The sequence below is a fragment of the Sceloporus occidentalis genome, unplaced genomic scaffold (assembly GCF_023333645.1).
Source record: "Sceloporus occidentalis isolate IW3139 unplaced genomic scaffold, rSceOcc1.0.p SCAF_121, whole genome shotgun sequence".
NCBI lineage: Eukaryota > Metazoa > Chordata > Lepidosauria > Squamata > Phrynosomatidae > Sceloporus > Sceloporus occidentalis.
In genome coordinates, this window is record NW_028317101.1 from 923,909 (window position 1) to 945,000 (window position 21,092).

A 21,092-nucleotide genomic window follows, 5' to 3' on the forward strand; every position below is an offset into this window, starting at 1 on the left:
ATGGGGAAGAAGAAAGCTGCAACGTGCGGTTTAGGAAGAGCTTTGATCCGAGATCGAACCCAAAGCCAACGAGGGCAACGGGTCAAAGACTCCTGGGTGAGGGAATAGAAAACTGTGACACTCGGCCATGCTGTCATTATATGTGTCAGGCAAACCGATTCCCGGTGTTTTGAACGGTACATTCGAATAGTTAGACATTCTGATTCGGGGAAATGATGACAAGTCTTTGAACTTAATTCTATAGTATGGCCATGACATGTACATTGCTGCTTATTCTTGAAGCCCAAAGCTGCCAACAGTCCCGAATTTCATGGGGCAGTCACACTAACCATGCTTTAAGGTGACCAAATTTGAAGACGCAAAAGCCCACAGAAAACGGAAATAAATCACTTACAGGCTAGCGCTGTCTATGTGCAGACAACAACAACAACATAGGAAAGTGTGGTGTGTCAAGGCTCTGCGGGACAACCTGTCTATGATGCCAGGAAACTTGCCGTGTCCCTGCTCTAAAGTTGTATGAATGTTTTTAGTGCTATGGATGTCTGGTATTTTAGTCAAATCCATCTGGTAACCCTCGGTGGGCTGCATCTGGGCTGCATACATGCCTGTGGTGTCTGCTTATTAAAGATTAAGTTAGTTTATGAAATGCGAGTTTGACATGTTGATATGTAACAAGTGGTTGGCGTTTGGCGTCCTGTGTTGGAGTGGATACACCAACCTGTAGAGTTTCCAGGACATCGCTATGCATTATGCAGGGACAGCACCCTTAGGTTGGCTCTCCGTGATATATAGCGCTATAAGAATGTTTGACGAAAAGTTAGTGCAATATTTTTTGAATGTCATAGGTACGGTAGTTACATTTTCCATACTGCTTGTTTTTCTTGCAGCTGGTTGTCAACATCTTATCGACAAGTAATTTTAATGTTCTCAGTTAACACTTGCAAGTTTATTGAAGATTCACTCTTGTTACCCTAGAATATCACTAATTTCTCATTGTAGGATATTGTACATCTTGAAGACTCGATAAGTTAAGTTTGTAGTTTCCTAATATTCGTTTGTATTTGATTTACATTGCATCAATGGGAAACATGGTGCATCCTCTCACAACAGTTCAGAGACGCTTTGGGTAAATAAGGGTTAACATTGCATGAATGAACAATGCCTCAGATTGGTAGTGCCTATGCATTATTTTCCTGTGTCCTTTACGTATGGATCTCTTGCAGCTCCACACCAGTGAATTAAATGATGGATATGACTGGGGACGGCTGAATCTACAATCCGTCACGGAGCAAAGCTCTTTAGATGACTTTCTTGCTACAGCAGAGCTGGCGGGGACAGAATTTGTTGCAGGTAAGAAATATTTTTAATTCTTGGAAGTAATTTGTTATTTTTAAGATGTTTTATTCCAAACATCTTTGCATTGTATCACTTCTATAGTCGTTTCAATTGTACCTGCATCCCTTTCCTTGTTTGCTCCATAACCTATATATTTTTACATCCTTAAGTGTTCCTTATACCTGTAGTAAAAAAAAAAATGGGGATAGAGGGGATTGATTCATTCTTGTTAATTCTCATTGAATAATTAATAATGTGTTCTTTGCGGGTGGTACGCTTTGTGAATTGTCTGCTAGTGTTTACATGGTTGCTTAGCTCTCAAAAACATAATCCTGGTTTCCTTGTCCATAGAGAAACTCAATATTAAGTTTGTCCCTGCTGAGGCCAGAACAGGTTTACTTACATCCGAGGAGTCAAAAAGAATTCAGAAACTACATGAAGAGAATAAACAGTTTTTATGTATACCAAGAAGGTGAGAATTTTCTTCGTACTCTTCGGTTGAGCTGTTAACATTTGTACCGTATAAGTTTATATAGATGTACTTGATATATACCGCCATGAGTATTGGATGTAAATCGTCCGACATATTGGTGCTGTTATAAAGTCATTGCTCAACTTGGGAATATATAAAACCAATTTATATTCATTTGCACAGAATTAGGATTCAGAAATTGTCTGCTTGTTGCTGTTCTACCAGCATCTTCTATTTTGGGTAACTGCTAAAATCTGATCGTCTTTTGTTTTGATTTGATGCCCCCAGGCCCTATTGGGATAAAAACACCAGTGCAGAAATTCTCAAGCAATCAGAGAGAGAAAGCTTTTTGGAATGGAGACGTCAGCTTGCTCGGTATGTATAAATATTTAAAGTTGCTGTTCCATTTATGCAGCAAAGCATCAGTTGCATCCTTTTAGTATGCTAACCAAATACATCTTAGCAGATCTGTTATTCCTGGCAAAAAAATACCAAACCTATGAGATTTCTTTCATACAGAAGAAATATTTCTGGGACAAGTTTGTGTATTTAAAAGCACTATCACTTTTTCTAATGCTGGACTTATATATAAAAATGTTAAGTTCAGCAGAGTGGATAGAAGAACATGAAAAAAATTGTTTAAAATCTAAACCATTAATATCAGCTGTTCCCCTAACATAGGCTAGAAGAAGAAAAGAAGTTGATTCTGACACCGTTTGAAAGAAATCTGGACTTCTGGCGTCAGCTATGGAGAGTCATTGAAAGGAGGTAAATTATAGGATGAAATTGGCTAATAAGTTGGGAATATAGTAGATGTGTTTGAGACTTTTCAAATATATATATGTGTATGTCTATATATATATATATATAAACATATATATTACACACGCAAATGTTTTAGGCAGGTTTGAAGAAATGCTGTAAACTAAGAATGCTTTAAAAAATAAACAATAATGGTTTTTTTTATCATTTAACATTTTTATCATGGTTTTACAATATTTACAATATTTTTAAGGATGGGGTATTATTCCCATAGAGATAACATTACATTTAAAATTAGGAAAAATTGAATAGCATGTCTTGCATGTGTCAATTACTGATGTGACATATGTAACATAAGACAATGACAAACGGTAATTAATACATGGGTTGTGTTGCCTTATTACAATGTCCATTTAGAGCACATGATGGTAACAAAACCTTTTCTTGTTCCTGGCTGGTACACAGCAACATATTGTATACTAACTACATCTGCATCCCCTGAAATATAAAGCCATATTATGTTGGCTCTTGGTATAGGATCTTTTTCTTTCTTAAATATCATAATGTTTGTTCTAATATACAGTTTCTTTGATTTCAGTGATATAGTGGTACAGATTGTGGATGCAAGAAACCCTCTTCTGTTTAGGTGTCAAGATTTGGTGAGTTCCAGATGTGTCATGAAGCAACAGTGACCTTTGGTTTATCTAGTATTTTGAGATTCTGCTGGTGGGGCCTAACTGGAAGGTCCAATTGTAGAGGAGTGGATTGGACCCTGTCCTGCTCAGCTTTACTGAAAAAAACACACTGAATGAGCCGTTGTATGTAAAAAGTTTTTTTTACAGGGGTCTGCGGTGCATTGTGTATGTGGTGGTAGTGAGGCCTTGGAGAAGCATGAGAACCCCAGTGTGTATGCAAGGTGCTTTTGGGTGGGTAGGACTAGTACAGCAATTTAGGGAAAGCGAGGAACTGGAGCAAGAGAGACATTTTTTGTTTGTATTTTTTTATTTGTTTTTTTTCATTATTATTCTTTCTTTGTTCTTTTAAGGAGCGATATGTCAAGGAAATAAACGTGCACAAAAAAAATATTATCCTAATTAACAAGGCTGACTTGTTAACAACAGAACAACGACAGTCCTGGGCAGATTTCTTTCAAAAAGAGGGAGTAAAAGTAGTCTTCTGGTCGGCATTGGCAGAAGCACAAAGACTTGCTGCTGATGCAAAGGTATGTTAAGTCACCAAAATGCTGTCTGGAACACATTACATGTGACTACATGCATGTCACTCCCAAACCTGCATTATAAAACAGTGCGTATATCATGTATATACAGTACTATAATTTGATATATACATATTATGGATGCAGACCAAATGACTCCTCCAAATGATCAGTCCTCAGGTGAAATCCCACAGTGTCCCCAATGCTCTTAACATATAGTCTAACAGATTAATATGTATTATCTCCCCTAGAATAAATAAAGTTTGTATTCTTTTTTGAGATTGGGTCTTGTATTCACAGTTGAAGCCTACAAAGTTATTCTATTTTTGCTTTCCAGGATTGTCTAATGGAGGAAGCTGGAGAGGATGAAGAAGACACCACAGATGATGAAGAAAGTGAAGATGAAGCAAACCAAAGTGAAACAGATGCAACTCCTTCTAATGAAGACATGGAGAGTAGCGACACAAGTGATGAGTACGAGGACTGTGAGGAGGACGAAAGCTGGCAGACCTGCTCTGAGGAAGCAGATGAAGAAAATGAGACTCCCTTCCAAGATACTGAAAAGAAACAGGACAGCGTGATCTGTAATCACAGCCACTTAGTGCAAAGAGATGAGCTTCTAGAAATATTCAAGTCAATACATACCGGGTCAAGAGTTAGAACAGAGCAGATCACAGTGGGTCTGGTGAGTTTGAAACCTCTGTGTCGCAGTCATACCTGACATGTAATGGAGATCATTAACATTTCAGGGAGTGTGACTTCTTGATGTGATTCATCAAACTGGTCAAACCTTCTTTGTTTTTATTTGTGTATAGTTGCTTGTGTATTTTTATAGACAAAGCGTGAAAAGAGCAAAGGAAGTGGGATAGAAAATGAACAGTGAGAGAAAATCAAAAACTCATAATCCACATTTAGTGACAGATTCATAAAACTCTTAGTCCTAAACTATGTAAGCCCTTTGGTAAGTTTGAAATGTTTTGTTAAGTACCCATTGCACAGCGCTACGGAATTTGATGGCGCTATATAAAACAAATAATAATATTTCATGCCTTAATCTGCTCAGGCATGTTAAAGAGTTTGTAGGAATGCATGTCAGACAGCATAGTTCACTCTGCTTGAAATTGTCACCCATTTCTTAAAAAAGCCTTATGTGAGTGACAGTACCCCTATAAAACAATTCTGCAGCAATTGGCCCCCCAGTTCCATGTAGGAAGTTTGAAACGCTGCGTGCTTTTTTTTTATGGTTATGTATAATTTAATAATGACAAAACCTGATACTAATCTGATGAACCTTACCAAGTGCTGGTGTTGGGCTATATTTGGAGGACTAGATTTTTTTTTCAAAATAATCTGCCACTAGTCTTTATTTTAAATTAGTTTGCTCATTTCATCACCTTGAAATCTACAAGCATTTTAAATAACGAGTTTGCCTTGGCAGATAAACTTTCATGTAGTTGTTGTGTGATAAGTCACTGCTTTTTTTTTCAGGTGGGCTATCCAAATGTCGGAAAAAGTTCAACTATAAACACAATCCTTGGAGACAAGAAAGTTTCTGTTTCAGCAACGCCTGGGCACACAAAGCATTTCCAGGTAATACATACATTATGTGGGATTTACTCATTCTATCATTTTATTCCAATCACAGAATAATTTGAATCATTTAGCGTATGCTATTATTGGTGAAGAAAGTGGTAATTGATCTAGACACTAAAGGGTTTGTGATACAATTTAATTTCTTAGTGAGTATCTGCTAACATTTCCCAGAGTACAAAGTATAATAGCAAAAGGGCTTGTATTGAAACTGGTAAGTAACGCGTGATGGCAGTTGCAGCATAACCATTACCGTCTTCTACCCCAGCCATAAAAAGAATGCCAGAACCAGCTGCCACCACTCAGGGGCAATAAGGCAAAGGGAAGATCAATATCAATAGTTTCCTTAACTAACTTTAGAGTAAAGAAAATTAAGGTGAGTATGATTGAACTGCTCAGTTAATGGCTGTGTTTTGCAGACGCTGTATGTGGAGCCCGGACTTTGCCTTTGTGACTGTCCAGGACTTGTGATGCCATCATTTGTCTCAACGAAAGCAGCAATGATATGCAGCGGTATTTTACCTATTGACCAGATGAGAGATCACGTCCCACCGATCTCTCTCATATCCTTTTATTATTTTTTACTCTGAACTGTAAATGCAGCTGCCGGTGTACACTGTCTGTCTTCTTTCATCTTACAAACCAATATGTACATGGTAAAGTAAATTCATTTCAAAATTACCGCTACCTATCTGTCCATATCTGCTGCTCCACATCATAACGAATACCAAAGTGCTCTGTTGCTCTGAAGCATTCTGCCAGAATGGCTGAGCAAAGCTTTTATCCATCTCAGATGTTGTTTGTTTGGTGAGCAACCTCTGGTTGACTTTTACCGATGTGCCAAAACTAGTAGAAAAGTGAAGTGTGTGAAGAATAGTCTTGTTCATGACTATATGTAAATATATAAAAAACGTATATAGATATATAATGGCAAAATCTTATGCAGCCAAACGAATGTTGAAAGCTTATTCTGGAATATGCATTCATTTTACTACCGATCGATCTGTCTATGCTACAGTTTGTATTGATTACCGTATGGTTTGTCAGGATTGTTCTTCAGGGACTTATATGGCCTGGAGAAAGCAATCGGGGGTCCCTGATTATGGACCTCCTAGATTGTTGTAGATAAATGACCGCCTTTCTTTGATTGGACAGGACCATGGCAGCTTTTGTTGATGGGTAGCAGACCAAGTACCACTGGTTACTGCTCTTGTGTTAGTCAATTAACGTTTCTGAAGTTTTTAATGTGAACATAAGTTACAGCAGGATTACTATTAAAAAGGTGCAGTTACATACCTTGACTGTGTCACATAACCCAGCTTATCCCACGACCTGTTTTAGAAGCTACCTATGGAATTAACATCATCAGGCCGCGAGAAGATGAAGATCCAAACAGGGCACCCACCTCTGAAGAATTATTAACAGCCTATGGGTGTAAGTGGTGTGCAGCTTCTTAGACAATATCTAAATATTGGTGAATTGGAATTTACCAGCCGATGCCCAATTTTTCATAGAACCATTGCCTTAATGAAACTGGCCAAGTGTGGTTGACTTGAAAATAAATGTTTCTACATACATAAGATTGGAACGAAAATAGCACTTAAAACGCAGATAAAACCATCTGTTATAAGGTTTGTGCAAAACGGGGAGAGAATGATCGTCTGTAAGATGCGGCAAAATATGCACTTAAAATAAAACTACATAAGCTTAATCTTGAATATGTATCATACATATTAGGATAGGAAATATTTAAAAGAAAACATGTTCACAATGAGAGTAAACACTATTTCCACAGATATGAGAGGTTTCATGACTGCACACGGCCAGCCTGATCAGCCAAGGTCAGCTCGATACGTACTGAAGGACTTTGTCACGGTAAGTGGCTTGGCTCTCTGTCGGAGCTCGCGGCACCTGAACTTTCTTTCATGTACTCTGTGCTCTCGTTTTAATAATCGTTTGTTTTACGGAAAACAAATTGAATGATTGGGGAAGTAGTTGGTCCTCACACAAGCTATGAACCATAATCATTTGGCATAACTAAATTAAAATATTGCTGTTATTTAGAGGAACTAACCTAAGCAACAAAGCATAAAAGTTGACAAACGTTAAAATAATTAGTTTAGCAAATAAAAGTGCATTTTTACTGATGTCCATGCAAGTCTGGTGTCCATCATTTAGCGTTGCAAGAAGCAGTTACTGGCTTCATGCTACGGTTTCATATTTTGGTTGTGGCACATTTTGCTAAACACAATGAATCAGTGACTATACTGGAGAGTACATTGTAATGTTTTATCGATGGGGAACACCACCTTTAACCACGAGCATCATGTTCAACAAATTAACTGAGGTGCAGGACGTTATTCTAAAAATGGCAAAGATCCATGCCTTATTGGAGTTTACACCATGCTAATATTCAGCCTCTATGTTAAATAAAGAATAAATAAGAATAATATGTTTTCCGTTTCTCTTGTTTTCAGGGCAAGCTTCTTTACTGTCATCCTCCGCCAGGAATTGAATCAGCCGACTTCCAGCCACAGCATTCCTTATATCAGGAGAGGACGGTGCTTTCTGAGGGTTCAGAATCAAGAACACACGGTGGCAGGAAAGTAAAACAGATTGAGAACGTTGTGGACAAAACATTTTTCCATCAGGTAAGTGTTAAAGATACAGATTCTTGTATTTGCAAAGGTTCGCATCCTATGAGAGTACAAATGTATAAGTGCTTTAACCCCTTAATGACAATTGCCGGTCCTGGCACGGCACGGCAAAGCATGTGCTTTACGACAATTGACGTGCCAGGACCGGCACGTCTTTAAACGGGTGCAGAAAGCGATCTACTATCGCTTTCTGCACCCAAAAAGCGTTGCTGAATGCCTCGACCTCGAGGCATTCAGCAACGCCGCGATCGGCACGAAGGGGCCATCTCTGGCCCCTCCACGGGGCGTCAACATCCGCCATACTTTGTATGGCGGCGGACGCCCGTTTTAAAAGCGTTTAGGAGGCGATCGACGATCGCCTCCTAAACTTAAATGGTGTCGCTGGAATGCCTCGATCAGGAGGCATCCAGCGACACCAAACACTAACCTTTTGATGGGCTGTGACCGCTCCGGAGAGCGGTCACAGCCGCAGCTGCCGGCAATCTTCGCCATCAAGGAAGATGGCCGCCGTCCTGTAACAGGAACCACAAATTTTAAAAGTTCGCTAGATGGTCCAGACCATCTAGAGAACTTTGGCTCCACTTGCAGGTTGAATACAGGTACTGCATTCACCATGCAAGTCAATGGAAGCCAGCTTTCTAATCACAGTGTGATTAGTAAAAATAAATTAAAAAATAAAATAAAATTTATAATAATTAGAAAAAAAATAGTAAAAAACTAGTAAAATGTAAAAATCATTTCCCACTGATGTCACTATCAGGGGAACCTCCAAGTTGAAAAAAAATGTTAAAATTTTTTTTTTAAAAAGACAAAAAAAAAATATATATATATAAAAAATATATTTTTGTGAGCAAGTCCTAAAATTAGCATATTAGCTTAAAACAATTCTCGCATGGAAAGAGTTAAAATACTGGCATATTAAATGCCCGTGGGGTGTCTACTTTTAAAAAATGTATGATTTGATGGGGTAAATTGAATGGGCCAGGTTCAACAACGTCCCAATTAACAAGGGGGGAAGGATGGCCACACATCTAATTTCCAATTAGAAAAATGCACACGTACCAAATGTGGCCTTTTAGTTCCCCCAAAAAATTACACACCCATGCATGTGGGGTATCACTGCACTCAGGAGATGTTGCTGAACACATTATGGGGTGTCGTGTGACAGCGGCATATACCAGGAGCTGTAAATTCATACATAAAGTAGGTGTGTGTGGGAAAAATACACACACAAAAATATTACTGCAAACTTTGAAAAAATGCTGGTGGTAAAATATGTGCATGCAAAGAGTTAAAATACCAGCATTTAAAATACCCTGTGGTGTCTAGTTTTGAAAAATATATGGTTTTGTTGGGCACACTGAAATGGCCCGGCTCAAAGATGTACCAAATAGGGCATGGGCAGTGGATCCCAAATGCCAAAGTTCAACATTGAAAAAAGCGCATGCCCCAAATGTGGCCCTTTTGCCCCAAAACAGCCAGGCAAAATCATTCATGTGAGGTATCGCTGTACTCAGGAGATGTTGCTGAACACATATTGGGGTGTTTTGTGATAGTGACATATACGAGAACATTTTAATTCATACCTGAATTAAAATGTGTGTGGAAAACCAAATGCAAAAAAATGACTACCACAAAGTTTGACAAAGACTGGTGGTAGATATGGTGCATGGAAAGAGTTAAAATACTAGCATTTGAAATACCCTGGGGTGTCTAGTTTTCAAAAATATATGGGTTTATTGGGCACACTGAAATGGCCCGGCTCAAAGATGTACCAAATAGGGCATGGGCAGTGGATCCCCAAATGCCAAAGTTCAACATTGAAAAATGCGCATGCCCCAAATGTGGCCCTTTTGCCCCCAAACAGCCAGGCAAAATCATTCATGTGGGGTATCGCTGCGCTCAGGAGATGTTGCTGAACACATATTGGGGTGTTTTGTGATAGTGACATAAACTAGAACATTTTAATTCATACCTGAAGTAAAATGTGTATGACAAAACAAATGCAAAAAAATGACTACCATAAAGTTTGACAAAGACTGGTGGTAGATATGGTGCATGGAAAGAGTTAAAATACTAGCATTTGGAATACCCTGGGCTGTCTAGTTTTCAAAAATATATGACTTGATGGGGTAAATTGCATTGGCCGGGTTCAAAGATACCCGAAATGGCACATGGGGGGAAGAATTACCAGATTTGGAAAAAATGGCTTTGAAATAGCAAAACGCTACCTGTACTTATTGCCCCATAATGGGTAGAAAAAAGCAAAAAAACATAAAAACATTGGGTATTTCTAAACTCAGGACAAATAGTAGAATCTATTTAGCAGGTTTTTTCATTACCTTTTATAGATGAGTAAAAGATTTTTCAACTAAAAGTTAGAAACAGTCATTTTTTTCTAAATTTTTCACCATATTTTATAATTTTTTTAATAGTAAATAATATGATACAATCAAAACAATGTCATCTAAAGAAAGCCCTTCTTGTCCTGAAAAAAACAATATCTAATGTGTGTGGGTTCAGTAAACGGGAAAGAAGAAAATTACAGCTAAACACAAGCAGCGCAGAAATGTTAAAAAGGCCATTGTCACAAAGGGTACAAAAAGTAAAATCAGCCTTTGTCTCGAAGGGGTTAACAACAAAACGGCAAGTAATATTGAGGGATAACCAATAGCGGCAGTGTTGATGAATCCTTTAAATGCCGAGTACGTATTAGATATGTGGTTGACAGCGTGGGTCTGGGCAACCAAAAGACTAATCTCATACATAACGATACTCAGAACACCACCAAGCATTAACAAAAAAATCTGTGTGAAGTGGGGGCTACCAAATGGCTGGAGAAGTTTCTCTCCCCTTTCGTTTGAGGTCTTGCATACACCTTGGAGGTACTGCTTGCGGGCAGTTGATCTATTAGATCATAGTTTATAGAAACACACAGATTCATATAAAAAATATTTTTTTAAAAGGCACATCTGCTGTTGGGTATTTCAGCTGCCCTGACCCTTAGCATGAATGAAAATGTGGGTTGCTCTCATCTACAAAAGTTGGGTGGATTAGAGGTACAAAAAGGCTGTCATAATTGAGGAAAATGTATTTTTAGACTTTTACTTTTTTCGTTTCTGGGGGATAATGGGGAAGGAATATGTTTTATCTTTGTTGTGTATACCATTGTATGATAAGATGTGATGTATGATATGTGGAGTAGTGGCTTTCTGAGCGTCTATGTGCTTGAAGGAAAGCATTCTTACGACATTGGTGCTTCTGGTATCAGTTCTGCCTATAGCTTCGGTCTAAGGTGTCTCATCTCAAACAGCACTAGTCTGGCTGATGAATTGGTGGTGAAGCATGTGGTTGTATGGTGTATTACAATGTAACCAGATAATAAATAAAACACAGATACAATTTCTTTGGATGAACAAAGGCCATGGTCTTTTATTTAGCTTATAACAAATTTACCATATAAACACTCAACCAATAACTTAGTATCAACTTCATAAATAACCACAACTCTTGGCCCAAACCACAGAGTTAATAAATTAAAACAAGGCCGACTGCCCCAAAGCCGGTCGGCCTACCACTGAAACAACCCCTATGTTCACTCTCTTTACAGAAAGCAACTTAACCCCAATAAAAGCCACAACATGACATATACTTTTTTTTTTTTTATAAAATATAAAAATACATATACGTAAAATAAAAAAGGGAGGGGGGCGGGCGACAATTCAGCAGCTCTTCCATGCTGCCCCCCCGAAGCCTTGCTGAAAACCGCTGCTCACCAGACGCAATAAAGGTCAGTGCAGTCGGTTAACGCAGCCTGGGGTAGTGAAACGAACGCCTCAGGCACAGCGCTTATATAGTGCAAAAATCCCGCCCAAACCATAGCGCGAGCTGTCCGCGAGCGCAACAAAAAGCAGCGGCGCGAGGCAAACTAAGCGGCGCGAGCCGCCACCAGAACATTCTTTTCAAAAAAAAGGCGGGCAAAACTGAGCGGCGCGAGCGCATGCAAAACACAAACCAGGCTGTCCTTTGTCTGACCCCTGCAGACTTAACCCCTTCACATCCTTAGCTTCCCCAACAACCACATGTAACCCTGTGCTATTTACACAGGCTTTTTTCAATCTCTGTTCTACTGTCACCTACTTCATGGACTGTCCTGATCGCACGATCTTTAGTAGCACCACCACACAGTAAAATGCTGCAAAGCACACTGCCATAGTGCATTTCACTAATTTACAGAACTGTTTGAACATTTTCTATAGGCACTAAAGGCAATATAGGGCATTTCATGTGTTCACAGTATTAATCCTTTAGTCATTGTGTTATAGGAAAATGTTCGTGCTTTGACCAAAGGAGTACAGTCCGTAATGGGATATAAACCAGGCTGTGGCAGGACGCCACTTACTGCAGCCAGCACAGAGACAGTATCGGGAAAACCCTGGAAAAAGCATGGAAACAAAAACAAGAAGGAGAAAGTACGGAGACTTAACAAGCACCTGGATGCTTAACGCTCAGCTAAAGGACCAATATTTTTACATTTGTAAAATGCCATCGGAGAATAATCTCGTTTTTAACATTTCACCCCTAAAAGCCACGCTGTTGATGTATTATTCTGTCAAACATAATGGATTGTGCAATAAATTTGGCACCTGTTTATTCTACGTTCTAATTTAATTTAACACTAAAACTGTATCTCGAATGCATAACATATTATTTGATATGTGTTTAAATTCCTGTATTTTGACAAAATGTAAATGCTTTGTAGCTGATATTCAAGGCCATATCGTAGCCAGTTGTCATGGCCAACCGGGGTGTCATTATATCTGATACCCCACAAGTATATGTAAAAACACATGATTTGAAATATTTGGGAGTGCCCACTAATGGTGGAACTTTGTCCGCTGCCCCCAATATGTGCCTAGTTCTATGACTGATAAAAGTAATTACATTTTGCCTAGTCCTAAAAGATCTTTGCTCCAAGTAAACATGAAATATTAGCATGTATTTAAATACCTCACGTCCCTGCTATCATGGCTTCTTTGCTATTTCTCCGGCAGGAGTACAAGAAAATCTTACAGTGCAAGAACAGTATTAGTTAATGAAAATCATACAAAATGTAACACACCCCATTGTTGAAAATCAACCTACAATAAGCGTAACGTAACATTACTTATTAAATAGGAAAGCCACCTGCACTATATGACCATCACATCAATTGTTTTTGAGGTTGTTGGACATCCCTTTTTAAAACCATGGGTATTAATATGGAGTTGCCCCTTGGTGTTGGACAAGGAAGCCTGTCTCATGGTGTCCCAGTTCATTACAAATGGGGTTACCGTCAGGGCTCTGGACTTTTTCCACACCAAACTCATCAAACCATGGTTTTATGGACTATCATCCCTCCATTAAACGTTACAGTAGGTACTATCTATTCTGCTAGGTAGTGTTCTGGCATCCACCAAAGTCAGATTTGGCCATCAGGTTTCCATCGTGACACACAGTGCTTGTGCTGATGTTGCTTCCTGAGGTGGAACTCTGTAGTAAGCACTTTAGCACTTGGCGGCCCGGCTCTGTGAGCGTGCGTGGCCTGCCACTTTGTGGTTGAGCTGTTGGTACTCCTGCATGCTTCTGCTTCACAATAATAACACAGTGGACCAGGGCAGATTTAGCAGGGCATAAATGTAGTAAACTGTATCATATTCATTGGGATTCCTGAAAGCTCATCAGTATTATAAAATTGCTATAGTATCTGCTTATAGACTTGAAGTGATGCAGGACACAACTGCACCTTCAGAGAAGCCCCATTTCTGGACATTTCTGAAAATAAATTACAAATGTTCATTTTACACAATCGATTAGCCCCAGTCTTCATCATTATCCTCATCTACCTCCTGACTTCGAAATTTTTTGATTTTAAAAATCTTGACGTACCGAGACACCACCATGAATTCCCTTTGTGCAACAATATTGGTGTTTGTGTATCAAAATTATACCAACTACACCATCAGCTAACTCACAACATACATTTTGCAGAAGCCATTTAGAGTGTTCCGAGCAGCTGAACTACTTACCATATGTGGAGGACTAAACTCTGTAAAAACTGGAGGTTCTATGTTTACAGTCAATTTAGGGTGTATATAGCAAGCCTAAAAAGTGGTGCTTCCGCTTTGTTCACTGGTGTAAAGGAGGTCATGCATTGGGGGGGGGTCATCAGTAGGGACCCCAACACCAGTTGTGTGTGTTAGTATATGAAATTATGTTAGTGTGTGTAAAAGATGTTACGGTATGCGTGTGTTATGTTGGTGTGGTTAAGTATGTTGGTGTGCGTGTTGGGTGCTCCAACTGTATGTCTCGCAGAGGAGCCAGTGTACTACTCTTTCAGTTAATGGTGGAAAATGACTAGAGATGACTTTGGGGTATCTGCTGGATCGTTGTCGTAACTTGAGAAACCCCCTAAAGATTTCTTAATCACATCAAGAGGGTACCATTAAATATTTATTTTTAGTTTTCATAATACTGTTTAATAATGTTTTCCTTTATTGAAGAGAGAGAATCTCTTCTCCCTCCTTTCCCTGTTATCTAACCATGTGTGTCTTCCTCAGAAGAAGCAAGAATGTTTTTTGTAATGCCCCCAATATCTTGAGAAGGCAGTTTGTACTTGGGGAATAACAAGCCGTCTTTATGTAGACAGGAATTGCTTACTTGCAGACAGTGATTAAGTCAGTGAAATCAGTGAGCAGCACAAGTTTTACCTAGATTGGTAAAAGGGGATGGTTAGCAAGGGGAGCATTTGCCCCTGCGTGGACCTGATTCTGCATCATTAACTGGTGCTCTATTTTAGTGGATTTTCCATGATGATTGGATCTTTTTCCTGCCCTGTTTTTGGGTCTCCTGTACATTTTCTTTCCGTAAATATGTTTTGCACATTACTGCACGGTGCATTATTACTGATCCACCTCGCTGGACTTTCCCCCTGGCGCTGAATGGCGAGCCCTCCTCTGCTTGGTTCAGCCACAACAAGCGATCCTTACTGCAGGGTCCGCCCCTGGTCTTAGTCGATAAGACCCCTGTAATCCTGAAGACTCTGCTGGACAGAAAAACAGTATAATTTGGAGAAACAAAACTGATTTTTTTGAAATATTTTCATAGGCTTACTCTTGTGCTCCAATAGCACGTTGTGTTCGCTAGTCCAAGTTTAGGTTTAAACGTCTCATCGATTGTTAGAAAACCCTTTTCCAGTTATGTTTCAGCTAGAAATGTCTCTCGAAAACAGCTTAGTGACCCCAAACTTCTGAATGGTAGTGTGTATATACCGGTACATACGTATAAGTATATACACACTTTTTTTTTTGTATATATGCACATTTTTTTTTTTTTATGGAAATCTTTTTTGAAGAATCTACTCCTAGGTACACACACAGTATACAAACAATGTATATTTGCTCTCAGATGGGATCAGTGAAAGGTGTTAGGGTAAGGCAGGCATGATTGACAGGCCAGGAGTTGAGCAGGCAGGCAGGCAGACTTCCTGCTCCACCAGATTTTAGGGTTAGGTCCGTAACGGGGAGAGACTTGTGGGCTGTCGGTTAGACAGCGGCTTACACACATACCCAGAGAAGAGACTTCCTCCTTCGGCCGGGCAGTGTGCGTTTGGCAGGAGAGGAATACACCCGGAGAACCACATACTGCCGCCCCTGCCCCGCACCATGCACACTGCGCGATGAGCCGGCAGGCGGCGTGACTCCCGCGGACCGATGGATCGCGCGCCGAATGTCACCGCGGCCGGAGTCGGGGGTCGCGGGCTGTGGAACGTGGAGTACCTTATTACCTGCTTCGCCGATGACAAAGTCTGTGTGTCCTTCGGCCTGTGGCTCCTGTCCTGCTCGTTCTGGTTCACCTCCAGCTCCCTGTAAATGAAGCTTTACAATCTATCTATGTACTCTTCACTGCTTCCATTCTCCTCACAGGTTGCACGACCCCGGGGCGCTGATCGTTGCTTTTTAAATGTTGCCGGTGTAATTAATGGCGAACCCAGTTAGCACAAGAAGGAATTGCATCCATGCGGTTCTTCTTGGCGCTTGTAGGGTTAAATCGCGTGTATCTTGTTTCTTAGTGGGTGGAGTGGATCGTGTCCTGGACGAAGTCACGCTTGGCCCACTCTGTGCAAACACCTCTGCACAGGGATAGTTCTGTGAAAAGCAGCTGTAGGGACTCGTCGTGATCTGCAGGCACTTGTAGAGCTGTCACTGATACGCATTAGAGGTTTATTCACTAGAGAGAGTTGCATCCAACTGACTTTCCTCTACATTATATATATATATATATATATATATATATATATTATAACCCGTATAACTGTGATGCATTATGCAGAAATTTCCCAAGGGCAGCTCGTTATAAGGCAACGGGCAGACTAGATGGTCAAATGGGTCTTATCTGCCATCAAATTCTATGTTTCGTCCTGAATTCAGGGAGCTGTAACTACTACTCTTGTATAGACTCTCCTGCTGACTACCCCTCTAGTGAATGAACCCCCCTTAAGTATTAATACGGTACGCGTTTAATCATCTAGTCCGGATTCGGGTGAGTAGAATTACTGAGCACTTCATTCGATATAATCCATAGAATCGGAATGCATAGATTAACGTTGATCTAGTTGGTATAGAAGTATAAGTAAATGAATAAGTAATTTATGAATGAAATCCATATTTCCATGCGTTTTTTCCCCAATACATTGCATAATGGGCATTTACTTGTGTACCAGAACTCATCTAATATTTGATATTTTTTAGGCAATTATGATAAAATGCCATGTTGTGTTACATCCAGTATGTGATTTTATTTGGGCAGAGTTTGTTTATTTATACAGTTTGTTCAAAAGAAACAAGTGCTGATAAGACAGAGGGGTCATTTTAGTTTTCTGATCCTGATTGCCAAGAAATCCTTTCTATTAATCCACAAATTTTGGGAGAATAAAAGCTAAGCGACACTGTAATACCCGATATTACATCCACTAACTGGGTCATTTTTATAACAAGACTTTGCTTCTATAGCGAGACTGATTCCCAACCAGAAGCAAGACTCTAGACTACCCTTCGATTTATATGCTGTAGCGAAAAAAGTCCTGATGTCAAGCCTGCCTCTACCAGTTTGGGACACATGCCAGCTATGTAATTGATTTTAAGAGATTTACCTTTGCTTGTTAGCCTTTTGTGGCCAGAGGTTAACTACGTCCTAGTATACTGGATCTAGTCAAATGGAAATACTCCTCCCCAAGTCAACAGCTTCAGCTGTGGCAGGTTTGTCAGGTGTAAGCGTGAATCGCCGTAGACATGTGGACTTTTTATGAGTTACATGTTTTTATGCAATTACATATTTAAATTGTTTTTCTTCTGGCAAGCTTCCAAGAACTGAAAACGCTTTTGGTCAGCCCGATGAAACGCATTGTTAGGAATGAGAAATATGTGAAGAGATGTAGCTAGCGGGTCTCTTATTGAGAATGTTGAGGGTGTATGTGAGATGTGAGGGAATGTCCCCACCTCCGGCCGTATTCCACGCCCGTCTGGCTACACCTGCTGAATGGCATCTATGGCATTAATATAAACCCGGGGATGTATTGTGCTCCACACCCTGGGATGGCTTGTTTCAATGTTCACGGTAATAATAATAACCATCAGCTCCCCTTTTTTTATTTGTTTGCTTCGGTGCTAGAGGATACGCTGACAGGTCTTCTTGACTTGGACTGAAATAGGCCTGGACACATAAAGCTCATCAGTCCAGAATCGATCATCTACTTTTTATATAGTAATTGGGGATCACGGCATTTGCCTTGTGGCCAGAACAGGAGAAATACAACCATCCATATGGATGTCTAGTTATTTATTTTCTGTTTTATCTTTCAGGCATTTCTACTTAAAATGCAAGAGAAAATCTACGTACAATGAATATGTGTTTTGGGACATTTATAGTTTTTTTGGTTCCATGTGTAATACAATTGGCGCCCTCTTGTCCAAGCAACTTACCATCCAGGTTGGTATTTCTAGAAGGGAGCGTGGTACTTCTGAAAAATCTACTAGCCTGGAGGTATTGCTCTCCTTCTTATTATGAATCTCCCCAAAATAATTTAAGGGGGGGGGGGCAGGGACAAAGCTGCATAGAGAGTCCCAAGGTGTGATAATAGATCACACAGAAGACTGCACATTGTTAATTGAGATTACATTTTAAGGGTGTCAAATTCAAAATAAATATAAAATTCATGGAATCCGAGAGAGAAGTATAATTGGCTGCTCGAAGTATCAGGATATGCTTGAGATTTGAAGTGTTGTCAAATAATCAGCACTTGACAGTCTGAAATTGAACAGGGAAATAAAATCTAAACCCTTAATAAATCTGTACCAAAGCAGTAAAAATATACTTGTATGTGTTGTAGAAGCCAATTACAGAAGTCTCAGTGTTGCCTTGTGTAGAGCTGGCATCATCTTAAAACCAACATAGTTATTCTCTCTGTCCCACTGTGCAACACATCAGATTCAGAAGGTGCGCATCTCAATCGTTTCCATACATATTCCAAGTCAAGCCGCAGTAAATAATTAATACCCGCCGCCGCCAGCATGTAATATCCTTACCAGAGGCGTTGCCAGGTCTCTAAAAGATCTGGAGCTAGTGCCCACAATAGATTCAATAGCAGCAGAGTCCGCTCTGGGAGTGGTCACTGCTCACGCCACACATACATACACACACATATATATCCGCGCACACACAGAAAAATATTTGTGAAACATTTATAAATGATCAAAATTCCGATTTCTTTATTTCCCCACACCCAGATTGCACCCACAGAGGTCTCCTCTCAGAGTCTCGTGAGATTCCTCGCCTTACTCTTTTTTTCCATTTCTCTTTATCTCCCGTTATGTCTCACCCTCTTTCCCTTGATTTTTCATTTTTTTCTCTTTTCTTTCTCGTTATCTCTGCTTTGTAGCTCTTCCTTTTCTGTTTATTTCCTTGTTCTCTATATCTTCCCACCTTTCTCTTTATCACTTCTCCCCTTCCTCTTTACCTCTTTTTTTTCTATCTCCCCCCCTTGCTCTATATCTCCTCTTTCTCTTTATTTCTCCTCCACTTTATCAACCATCTTTTTTTCCTCTCCCTACCACTCCTTTTTCTTTTATCTGTCCCCTTTTTCTTTGATGCCCCCCTTTTATTATCTCCTCTTCTTATTTACCCCATCTCTTCCATTTCTCTTTATCACTTCATTATTATCACTATGACCTAATTTTCTCTCCCTTTTCTTCTTATCTTCCCCACTTCTCATTATCTCTTCTGCTTCTCATTACCCCCCCTACTTATTATTATTTCTCCTCATCTCTCCCCTTTGTAACCATTTCTCCTCCATCTCATTATCTCTCCTTTTATGCATTATTATAGTTGAGTGGCACCATATACCAGCAATCTAGAGGGAGATTTAATTGGTATTCTTCTTCTTTGGTAATGCTGTCCGGTACAGTAAACAGGTGCCTAATCCTCTCTAATTTGTTTGTAATTTCAGGTTATTACTGGAGCTTATATGGCATTAGCAGATATCATTCATTTTATACTCACTCTCTTTCCTGTCTGTAATTCAAGACACAGATTAAGACCTGGTATGTATTTAGTTATTTTCTGTTGGGTTTGGTTGTGAACGCAAAAGTATAGAATTCCACACGGCCACGAAGCTGAGAGAGGCTTTCCATAAATCATATATGAAGGTCAAACAATTCCACTGAAATGTCAGATTCCACATTACATTTATCTGAGACCGAAAGTGAATTTTCTGACTTTTAGCACAATGATGGAGATGAGGAAAGCTGATATGGGAGAGGTGACACAGGGTGGAATTGATAAGAGCAGTAGAACGTCTTCCATTTAAATATGTCTCCATGCTGCCTTTCAAGTATCTCTCTGATGACTGATTAATTTTTATAGGTCGACGAAACTCCGGAAAAAAGAAGAACCGCCAACCCATACTATCTGCACTGTCGGTTTCGTTATTCCTGGGATTTGGATGTTATGCTCTTAGACAGAATGAATATCCATACTACACAGTGTCTCGCGCTCCACAAAGGAGACTGCTCGGGACTGCACTGCAGGTAACTTCTAGACACGTGCAAACGGGTCAAAAACGATTCGGACACATTTTTCGGTTCGTTTTTGACCCATTTTGATCCCATTTTCGGGTAACAAATTTTTGGACCATATCGGGGTCCATTTTAATTTCAAGAACGAAATTCATTTTCTTATCACTATCTCAGACTCTTACTCACTTTGTCACACATTTTCGTGTGTGACTCCAGTAATCTTATTTAGGAGGGGCACATGGGGGGTCAGGGACAAAAAAGACGGACCATTTGGCTCTCTGATGTCTTCACCATCTCTGTATTCTCCGAGGGGAAAGGTTGAGTCATATTGTTAACCCTACCCGTCATAAGCTGGTAATGTTCTTTTGAAATTGCCTGTGTGAATCAAAAATTCAGGTTATTATTTTCTTAGGTTTCATATTTGAAAACTTGTTTTTCTAGAAAAGAGTCTCTTTCTTTTAGGGAAGGTATGGAACAAAACCGTCTTTACAGAATAACTATGAAAGTGTGGTTTTATTTTATTTGGGGAGGTATTGTTGTCAAGTAACTCACAAAAGTTGTGTTTTTTGCTTTTTTTTTGTAAAGGTGTTATTTCTGTACATGATATTTTGGTCCCACTTACTCTGTTTTTTTCTAATGCAAACAATGTCTGAGCTTCATAAAACAAAACATTTCACCGAAATGAATATTAACACCTGTGATTTGCACGCCATGCAAGTAACATTTCCTATAAAGTTTTTAAATTGACAAGAAATTGCCTTTCTTTACTATGTATATTGTATACACGCTACCATTCAAAAGCTGTCTGCGCTGGATTTCTGATCCATTTCATTCTAATGGACACAATTTTAGCTTTTCTTTCAAAGACAAGGACCCCAAACTTTTGAACAGTCAGCAAAGTGGTTCACCACCACTATTTGTATGTCACAATAAATGAGTGTCTGTTATGT

At 39.6% G+C, this 21,092-nt stretch overlaps 2 protein-coding genes across 2 annotated transcripts in view; both read left to right on the top strand.

The window, feature by feature from the left end:
• Positions 1-12,537, top strand: LOC149282193 (large subunit GTPase 1 homolog). Its single transcript, XM_089498532.1, has 14 exons — positions 1-96; positions 1,224-1,350; positions 1,687-1,807; positions 2,096-2,182; positions 2,489-2,575; positions 3,168-3,228; positions 3,615-3,791; positions 4,123-4,470; positions 5,274-5,375; positions 5,795-5,938; positions 6,686-6,809; positions 7,171-7,250; positions 7,853-8,026; positions 12,358-12,537. Exons 1-14 carry the CDS (start codon positions 1-3, stop codon positions 12,535-12,537), a joined length of 1,908 nt encoding a protein of 635 aa, XP_089354658.1.
• Positions 12,538-15,783: 3,246 nt separating this feature from the next.
• The window catches only part of TMEM44 (transmembrane protein 44), a 40,569-nt gene continuing 35,260 nt past the window's right edge, over positions 15,784-21,092 (top strand). Inside the window, exons 1-4 of the mRNA XM_089498521.1 lie at positions 15,784-15,938; positions 17,932-18,058; positions 19,575-19,668; positions 19,991-20,154. Of these exons, the coding sequence (XP_089354647.1) occupies positions 15,784-15,938; positions 17,932-18,058; positions 19,575-19,668; positions 19,991-20,154 (540 nt within the window). The remainder of the gene's footprint in view (positions 15,939-17,931; positions 18,059-19,574; positions 19,669-19,990; positions 20,155-21,092) is intronic.

What these genes read in the sequence shown, in the direction of transcription:
- LOC149282193 (XM_089498532.1), top strand. Translation starts at nt 1, where the DNA reads ATGGGGAAGAAGAAAGCTGCAACGTGCGGTTTAGGAAGAGCTTTGATC. An exon ending in TGGAGAGTCATTGAAAGGAG is followed by an intron (nt 2,576 to 3,167) that starts GTAAATTATAGG and finishes CTTTGATTTCAG; the next exon opens with TGATATAGTGGTACAGATTG. An exon ending in TACTGAAGGACTTTGTCACG is followed by an intron (nt 7,251 to 7,852) that starts GTAAGTGGCTTG and finishes TCTTGTTTTCAG; the next exon opens with GGCAAGCTTCTTTACTGTCA.